This window comes from Podarcis pityusensis, assembly GCF_964106645.2.
Source record: "Podarcis pityusensis genome assembly, chromosome: 15".
Classification (NCBI taxonomy): Eukaryota; Metazoa; Chordata; class Lepidosauria; order Squamata; family Lacertidae; genus Podarcis; species Podarcis pityusensis.
Genome location: NC_138040.1, coordinates 17,834,400 through 17,844,506, shown reverse-complemented (window position 1 = coordinate 17,844,506; position 10,107 = coordinate 17,834,400). Strand labels below are relative to the sequence as shown.

At 41.8% G+C, this 10,107-nt stretch overlaps 1 protein-coding gene across 6 annotated transcripts in view; it reads left to right on the top strand.

The window, feature by feature from the left end:
• Window positions 1–412: 412 nt before the first annotated feature.
• APLP2 (amyloid beta precursor like protein 2) overlaps window positions 413–10,107 on the top strand; it is a 55,615-nt gene continuing 45,920 nt past the window's right edge. For all 6 annotated transcript variants that reach the window (XM_080983466.1, XM_080983465.1, XM_080983464.1 and 3 more), the window contains exon 1: window positions 413–588. In XM_080983466.1, the coding sequence (XP_080839592.1) occupies window positions 463–588 (126 nt within the window). In that variant the 5' untranslated portion in view covers window positions 413–462. The remainder of the gene's footprint in view (window positions 589–10,107) is intronic.

Below are 10,107 nucleotides of genomic sequence, written 5' to 3'. Positions count from 1 at the left end.
ACAGTTGGAACTACAACTCCCATCAGCCTTTGTTGCCAACGCCCACTTAGGCTTCTGGGAGTCGTAGTCCAACGAGCCTCCCGGGAGGGCGGTGGCAGGTTGCGCAAGTCCCGCCTCCTCCGAACACCGCATTGTGCTGACTCTTGCCCTCGATTGGCCGACACTGGCGGGGCGGAACTGGAGCGGAGGAAAATGAAAAAAACAAACAACAACGCGAGCGCCTCGATCCCTCTTATTGGCTAAGAGATCAGTCTATTCAAAGCGGGGCGGGGGGAGGGGAAATTGCTTGGCAAGCTACGCCAGAGCTGGGCGGGGCTTTGGAGAAGCTCTTTCCCTTCTCCAAGCTCCGCCCACGCAGGGGCTGTTGCTCCTCCCACGCGGGTGACGAAGGCGGCGCTGAGGCTGGCGCGGCGGCAGTTGCTTCCAAGCGGCGGCGGAGAAGGGTCGCCTCAGAAGTAGAGGATGGCGACGGTGACGGCGGGGGGCAGGACGGGCACCGCGACGGGCACCACCGAGCGGCTGGGATGGTCCCTGCTGCTGCTCTTGGGGCTCACCGGCCCCGCGGCGACGCTGGCCGGCTACATCGAGGTAAGGAAGAGGAGGAGAGCACCCGCTGAGGGAGCCGAGAGCGCTTCCATGGCTCCCCTCACCACGCGCCTCCTCCGCACCGACCACGCTCGCCTCAGCCGGGGGACCAGGGAGCGTCCTTCGCCAGCCAGCCTCATCCTCCCCTCCCCTCAGATCTCTTTCATGTTTAGCCTTAATTCCCCCACCTTCCAGAAATCCTCCTTATTATCTATTGATTCATTGTGTAATCCTAGGATGAGTGTTTAAACTAGGTTTATTGGCGCTTATTTTATTTATTGCACCTTTTTCTTGTTGCTCCCATGCCCGCAACAACAACCCTGCGAGGTAGGTCAGGCTGAGAGGGGCAGTGACTGGCTACCCACATCACCACCACCAGCAAAGGTCGCATCCAGTGAGCTTCATGCTTGCTGAGGCGGGTTCGGGGATTTGGACCCACTGGTTTCTTCCGAGTCTAAGCCGCTGACCACTGCCCCCCCCCCCCCAGTATCGTAGCATAATTGCTGTTTTATCATCATCATCAGTGATGTTCTTCACAGAAGTCATGAGAGCGAGTGATTATCACTATCATTGTCGTTGTAATTATTATTTATCTGCCCTTCACTATAAGGTCCCAGGATTGCAACATTGAAACAGGTATTAGTAATGGTTTAAAACGACCTACAGCCCCCAACAGTTAGGTGAGTCCGAAAGATATACACCTCCAGTGTTAGAAGCCAGGGTAAATAGAGGATCGGTGCTACAACATAGTATTCAGTGTATATGGAGTGCTTCTGTGTGTCGCCAGAGCTCTCCAGGACTCACCTTACAACACCCTTGCAAAGTAGGGCTCTGCTCCACTTTGATCCAACAGGGCTTGTCTTTAATACGGGATTTCACCTTGTATAATATGTTGACGGGTAAAAACAAGGCAGCGGTGCCTCTTGGTACTGCTGTGTACAGGTTCATCACGGTTTCATTAGGACAGTTCCTCCAGTGTAGCATTCATGCCCTTTAAATCTGAAGACTTCAAAGGACTGGGTTGTTTCCAATTAGGATGCTTGAACTAAACATTTCAATAATAATAATATCCCCTTGCTTCCCCCCTCCCTTGCAGGGAGTTGGACTTGATGACCCTCAGGGTCCCTCCCAACTCTACAATTCTGTGACTCTGCTTCTTCCTCCTTCAGATTCTGTAACTTACCTTGTCCTCCAGTGTCTATGGCTTTCTCTCCCCCCCCCCCCCAGTCTTCCAGGAATTTCTCTTGCCCGCCCTGCTTTCCTACTTCCACCTCTGTGTCCTCCATTTGCTTACAGCCATTTCCTTTCTCTCTTCCCCCACCCCACCACTTCAACACTCCCACACTGAGCAATCCTGTCTCTTTCTGTACAATCTGCCTTAAGCAACACCCCCTTCAATCAGAGATTTTAGTGTTCTGGAGGTTTTTTTCTCTCTTCCCCACCCCTCCCAAAGGAAGAGAAAAGAGCTGCAGGGGGAGAAGATTGTGCCTCATTTTCCCCTGTCCTTAATCTATCCCTTCTCCTGGCATACCTGGCTCTCATGATGAGATAAGGAGGGAAAGGCCCAGAAAGAACCCTTGCTGAGATTTCTGCAGTGTGATGTCAAAATGTCTCACTTAACCATTTCCAGCACTGGTTTCGGATTTGCATTGTATATTTTGTGTGTGGAAAGTACCTTGCTTCTGCAGTATTTGTGGTGTTCTCAGTTCTTTCTCAACCTGGGGGGAAACACTGCTGTGCTAGAGGGTGTGTCATACTCAGCCCCTTCCTGAGCCTCCTTGGATACTGTAGTTTTCCACTTTCCTTGAAGCCTAGTGATCTCCAGTCTGTTGTTCTGCAAGCTGAGGTGTTCCTTACCTGCTTGCTTTGACAGTCTTGCTGTGTTGGATATGAAGCTGATCAGTGTGTCCAGTTTTCTCCAGCATTTTAAGTATTCTTATCCAAAGATAACGACTTGGTAGAAAACAGTGCTGCAAAAGTAATTTATGATGTTGCCCGTATTTTATATTCTAAATCTAGCAAGCTCTTACTTCTTCTGGTGCCATTTCATAACAGGATTTTGCCTGTGTTTGTGAAAGCATTTCAGGGCTCTTGATATGTAAGGCTTCTTTCTACTTATCTGGTAAAGGGTTGGCATTGGGGGCTTAAATGAATATGGGTTTTTGCCAAACCTTTCTGGGATAAAAGCAAATGGTTTTCTGTAGGAGTTCAAGAAGGGATGCTGCAGTGGTATGCTAAGAATTTGGATTGCTATCTTAAGATTGAGTCTGAAACCTATCTTCTGAGTCTTTGTTTTACCCTGGATGTGTGCTTGCAAATGCATGAGAACTGACCTCTGCATTCTTGGCACAGTAACAAGAAATGTGAGTGTCAGATTGGTCTAGAAGCTTAGAGGACAACTTTGTAGGGGGGAAAATCATTTGTTTTGTGTTATCCGCTCAATAGATCCTTGCTAAATCTTCTGGTTTCAACTGCCTATTTCATTGTCTTTCAGATTAAAGCTTTATCAGAGCATAATGGGTATTTATGAAACATTTAAATACTTGCTCTTCTTAGATGACATGGAAGACCTGCCTTCCCATCAACATTACTTTAATTCTCAAGGTCCACATTAAAACATAATACAGAAATTTCCGCACTGTAGGATGGTTTTTGGCAGAAGTTAGCTAGAGAAGCAGGATATAGCACATAGGTAGTTCAATAGAACTAAGTCTACCTTACACAAATAGAGATGTATATACCCATCAATAACATAGTTATTCAAAAGTGTTCAAAAACATATTTCAGACATTAACTCAGCCTTCAAAGCAGCCCTGCAGGGATAATTTTTCATATAATACATGGATTATTTTTATAAGATCATACTGTTTGCATGGGAATTGCCTTGTTCACATTGCTAAATTCTACAGAATATGATCTTGAGCAAAAAAGGTTGACTTGTATCTCATATATTTTGCCCTTCAGAATTCACTATGAGGCTACCCAAATTCATCGTCTTCTCAAGTTTTGCTTATATGAGAATTCTTCAGATTCCTCAACAATTGTTTGCAGTGTAATGGCAGTTCAGTGACAATAACTGATCTTGAAAAACCTGCCTGAAGTTTTTCTGCCAGGTTGATAACAAGACTCAATGAGGCCGGGGTGTGGGATTCCGACTAAAGCCCCTCTCGGATTACTTGGCGTGCAGGGGGGGCTTCCTGATTATGGAATTAATCCCCTACACCTGTTAAAATCTCTTCCAACTGTGTGGCACTTCCTCTCTCATATCCGAGACAACTTCAGCTGCTTGTTTGTATCCTGTCTGGAAGCTATATCATGTGCAGGAATTAGTGGCAAAGGCCTGCCCTATTTCCTTCCAGTATAGAGCTATATATGCAGAGCAAAATCCCAACTATGTATTGATTACGTAGCAGCCATTGAAGTGGAGGCTGTAGCTAGACAGAAGGCTGCCATCTAAGCTTACAGCTTTGTGTGGTAGGTTAGCAACGGACTATGCTGTCTAAGTTCTGGACTTCCGTATTGCTATTTTAATCATGAGAATAAAGAGAGAAATTGGGGTACTTTGGGTCTGAAAACGTATTGACCAGAAAGATGGTTTATGTCCATTTGACTTCCATAAGAGGTTAAAGGTGGCCTTAATAGTGCTTAATTAAGTTTAGTTCTATCACAGAAAAAACAACGCAACAGTAGATTTGGCATCTGTCAGGTGGATTTTCTTTCACTCAGTTATCTCAGATAACCAGTCCCTGTCCCCAGGACACCCATTAATCTGTTTAACATCTACGACATGTCTGTTTTCAGTTTGTGCCTCATGTTTGGAAGTGCATGTATGTGAAGCTCAGTGTTGAGTAAGGCATTCTTCATAGGTCGTTAAATGGAATGGCAAAAGAAAATTAACCACTACTACTTAATTGCCTCTTCCCAGACAGGGCTGATTTGCTGGGTTCTACTTACTAAGACACTTCTGCCCTACATTTTGGCCACAACGGTTCCTAAGGTAGTTTACAATGAATAAAAAAAGCCATTATCAGAGATCCAATCTATAAAAAATATCTATAGCAAGGAGGAAATTTTTCTAAGGGCTTGGTGGAATAAACTTCTTGACAATTTATCTAAGGGTCAAAAGAGAGAAAACTAGGCATGCTTCCTGAGGTAGACAGTTGGACTGTCTTGGTGCCATATGATGAAGGCCCTGGCCATGTCCCAGTTAGCTCAGCCTCTGAAGGCAAACAGGTGTGGCGCAAGGTCTCTGAACAGAGTGGGTGGGCAGGTGCTTAAGGGAGAAAATGGTTCTTCAAATCACCTGGCCTCAAGGTCAGGAACCATCAACTTTCATATGGCAAGAGACAATTTGTTTTCCTCTTTTAAATGATCTTATTAGCACAAAATGGTATTTTTGCACACAGGCACGCAGGAAGAGATGAAATGAACTCAAACTGGATGTTTACCTGCTGGACTACTAATATATTTAGAGCTGTCCTGAAATGGAAACTGGCTGCACTGAAACAAATCACTCTATTAGTGTGCCTTTGAAGGGGTCAAATTAAGATTGTTGACTATGAGCTGCAGCTCTGTCTGTGAATGCATTCTGTATACACGCTTTTTGAAACTATCTGTTACATTTAATTTAGCACATGGTTTCTGATCTGTAAGTTCACCTACACATTAAAGAACAAAGTTATGTCAGGTTCCAAGTTGGATATAGCAGCTCATGAATCAAATATATGTATATATATATAGAGAGAGAGAGAACATAGAAGCTATGCTTCATATAGCTTACCTTGACATTCTTTTTAAACAAAATTAAAGATTATAATACAACTTTGTCCATTGCTTGACTTCACTGCAGATCAAGCTACGTGAAAGAAATGAACTTGTTGCACTCAATTCTGAGTAGTAGTTGGAGTAATTTGAATTAATATTCTGACCCTGTTGGTGTTTCATTTTGGAATTGCTTTTGTACATTTACATTTCTAGTTGTTACTCATTCCAATAAAATTCTTACAGTTGGAATTTTTGTTGTTATGGATGAGTTGCCTTCTGAAAGGTATTGTACATACAAGGACAGAAGATGGATGTCACACAAAAATCTAGTTTTGAGGAACTATGGTATCCTCTGGAAATGGCAACTTCCAGCTTTAATGGTGTCTTCTAAATCAGAACTTGCAATTTGTTTATAGCCTTCAGCTATACACTCTATGCATTCAACCTTTTTATAGTACACAGCTCATTGTGCTCAATTGCTCAATACGTTTTGAGCTAGTAACTTTACCCTTGAAGTCTTATAAGCAGCATATATAGCTTCTATGTACTGCTTCATTAGTTCCATTTTCAAATGTGCATTAACTTTAGCCCCTGTTCTTAAAATATTCCCTTTCACATCTTTTGTTCCCTGTACAGCTTTCTCAGGTCATGAAACAGAAGAGGTCTTGAACAGGCGATCTGCTCTAAATGTTTTTGCTTGCTTACCTTTTCTCATACACTTCATTCTGCTTTGGTGCAGCATTATGGCAAAACTCTTATTACTAGTACTGCAGGTCTGCAAAAGCTAGAGTCCTTATCACACCTTTCTGTAACTGTTTAAATCTTAGCAGATACAAGAATGCTCATTGATGAGGTTGAAATTATGTCTTGATATGTTTTTCTCTGTAGGAATTAGAAGGCAAAACTAATGGATCTCTAATTGCTTAAATGCACAGTTGAAGATTATGGGCACAGTCTAGCCCATGTTTGTTGTATGACTGAGTTGTATTCTAGCATGTATAGTCATTGCAAACTTTGGTTGGCTCGATTAAAGTCATCTGTTTAAAACTGTGTATGTGCCTGTGAAATGGATTGTGCACAGAATAGCAAGCAGATCTAGTAGCAATGACTCTTATTGTAGCAGTGCTTACTGACACGCTTCTTCAGAACATTTTTTAGGTGCTGCCCACAACCCTTCACTGAATTGCGGGTTTTTTTGGAGAACCACTGTACTTGCTGACCAGAGTTGCAAGCTAAAAGCTGAAGTCAAACTTGACATATGGTGATGGGTTATCAGTAGTAGGTCCACCACATTTTCCTCCATGATTGCAGTAGTGCAAATTGTAGGCCAGTATGTAATGCTTGCTAACAGCTGTGGTTTTGGCACGGGTGATGACAGCTTAAGATACTGTCTGTGGAGGTCAAGTGGTGAAAGAATAACCCTGCTATCTTCTAAAATGTGGCCTGTAGAGGGGAAATGGGAAGAGTTGAGATCTATGTTTGGTAGACTGGTAAAGCTCTGATTTTTTTTAAAAAAGCCAAAAGTCACATACCTACCTCTATTGGAGACAGAACTGTAGCTGCTTGCTTCTGTAACCTGGTATGGATGATTTATGCTGTTTTATCCTGTTCAGGTGGTATATTTTCTGGACGATGATTTTGTTTTTGGACTGTTGGCATTGTTTCATTGATGTATTACATTTTATGCTACTTGCTATTATCTTTAGTCTACAGCAAAGTACACCTTGATAGTCTTATATTGATACAGCATAGCTTGCGAACAGTAAAACACAATAAAAATGAGTGTAAAATCTATTTAGACAAAATCATCTGTTTCTTCCCAAACTGTTATGTAAAATGCTATAGGATGTTTTTTCTATGTGGCAATGGAAGTGTGTTAATTTTTCTTAACCCTGCTTCAAGATATAGTCCCAGGGTATTGCAAATCAATGTATGGTTTATATAACACAAACCCCTAAATGCCTGGCAGACAAAAAGGTACTAGAAATTGCAGCTGGAGATCTGGTTCCCAATTAAGTTCAATCACAGACAGAATGCACTGAACATCAATTTTAGATGTGCTTCAAAAGACTATCAGTTTACAGGTAATACTTAGCCACCAAATATTTTATGTTTCTCCTTTGAAAAGGTACGTATTTAATCCAGTATCGTCCATGTCCCTGTTCTTGGTATTTACACATTTGATTTATTTTGATCAATTATGGTATTATTGGAGACAGTATGTTGGATTTGATAGCAGAAGTTGACACATGGCCACCAGGATCTATATTTAGCAATTTTACTTTTCATTTGCAAAGCTCCCACCCCACCCCCATGTCTTAGTTTTGTTATCCAAAACTATAATCCGTTAGCATTTAGTATCTTCAGTTGTCAACAAGGCTATGGTCTGTTAAATTTGTGGACACTGGGAATGCAGTGGCAATATGTGCAGTCTTTTGGGCAACTGCAATCAAGCTTTATGTATTTTTGTGTTGAAATTAATTTGCTACGTTTGATAACTGGCAAGTGTAACTATTGGGCATAATTCATGTCTAATTCATTGGAGACAGTTTATTTTTGTGGTTGGCATGTATACATTTGAGTTCCTCAGTGGTCCATGTTTAAACTAATCAAATCTGACATGAATATCCCCCATCCCTGATCTTAAACTGGAAAACAGTCCAGTTTAGTACAGTGTCTTCATGCTTTTGCTCAGGGGGGAAATCTTTAAAATTATTCATCATTTTCCTAGCCATGGGCTACAAGGCCTCAAGATCATCAGTGCTATAATCAATTTGCCCTTCAGACCAGCTCATCATTGATGGGATAAAAATGCATGGTGACAGCACACTGGCTGATGTCTGAGTCTCTTTCATAGTGGAAGGAAACTAAGACTGGTGGTATGCTTTTTCATTTTTTTTAATCGGTTTACAATTAATTCTGTTGCCTGCATTTTGGGGAAGGTGTATTTTTGGCAAGATGTCCAGAAAAGTCTGCTTCTAAGCTTGTAGCAGTTTTTGTTTTCTAATTGCTAATTTAGAAATACCTGATTATTAAGAGACTGAGGGCTAGTATGCACAGTATTCTTTCTTACCATGGCATCACTTCCTGCATGTTCAGCTGCAAATAAGTTCATGTCCACATGTAGGCACAGCAGTGGCTAGTTGGAGGGGTGGGATGATCTTGGAAAGCCATTGTCCTGCTTTTGCCTCTTTCTGGTGAACTTGACTTCTGCCATGTAAATAACCAGTCTCTTAATTTAGTGACTTAAATCTAACAATTTGTAAGGGAGCTAACAGCTTCTGTGGTTAACCATACAGACTGCATTAGGCCTACTGCAGTCAGGATAGAACAGCAATCCAGAGGTAAAATTCTTCAAAGAAAATGTCATGTTTTTCCACTTGAACCAGGAAGCAGTAGGGCAGAGTGTACAGCATTCTTGACCTCTTCTTGCAGAATGTAAACCTCACATTTTAGAGTTTCTTTAACAACAAACCATAATCTGCCATGGTGGAAAGAATTAAGAGACATCAAAGAAGGCATGCACATCTAGAGTTTAAAAGTTTAACAAATTTGCTCACAGCACATGCACTTGGCAGTTTCTTGTGATGATTACAAGAGTGCCTGCTGAAGATGTATAGACTGTTTTTCAGGATCAAACGAAACCAGTTAAACTGGCAGATTCTCTTTGCCTAGCACTGTAATTTACTTCTTAATTTTATATTGCCGTTAAACTTTTTTCTAAGCATAGATTTGTGTTGCCCTTTGGCTGAACCATCCTTTAAGTTTTGTTACATTGTTGCCCTAGTACACACTTTTCATAACTAAGTATGGATACCAATACAGTGGTACCTCGCAAGACGAATGCCTCGCAAGACAAAAAACTCGCTAGATGAAAGGGTTTTTTGTTTTTTGAGCTGCTTCGCAAGATGATTTTCCCTATGGGCTTGCTTCGCAAGACGGAAATGTCTTGCAAGTTTGTTTCCTTTTTCTTAACACCGTTAATACAGTTGCGACTTGACTTCGAGGAGCAACTCATAAAATGCGGTGTGGTAGCCTTTTTTGAGGTTTTTAAAGACTTTGGTGATTTTTGAAGCTTTTCCAAAACTTTCCCGACACCGTGCTTCGCAAGACGGAAAAAATCGCAAGACGACAAAACTCGCGGAACGAATTAATTTCGTCTTGCGAGGCACCACTGTATGTGATTCAGAAATTTGTTATAGGATTGGCTTGCTTAGTGATGATGTTAATACCATCAAGCTGTTGAGACTTCTCTTTTCCCCAGCTACTTCCCCTCAACATCAACAGAAGTGGGTCTGGGGGAAGAAACAAAACCTCTTCACTTTTTACTTTGATCATACAGGTGTAAATGGGAGGTTAATTCTTGTTATCAGCAGATTTATTAGTAGTGGAAGGAGATGCAGAGGTTATAGGACTCTGCATTTCAATAGATATTAAGGTCGTATCTTGACCTTGGAGCCTATAAAACCACTAATTGAAGGCTCTCCTGACTGCAGTCTTCCTGTTCATGTGGCAATGCAATTTTACAGCCAAGCCATTCAAATAACTGCAAATCTGATATATTTTAATAAAGTTGCTGTTCTTTCCGAGATGTTTCTCTTTGCGGAAGTAAACCTGTCACTGTCTTCCTTTTCTCCTCTACATACTCACATTGTTTCTTTAAATACAAAGTTGCAATCAGGGCTGTATTTGTTCCTCTTGTCTTTGTGGTTGTTAGCATGGTATTTAAAGTTTCATCCATAACTTTCATATAATCTG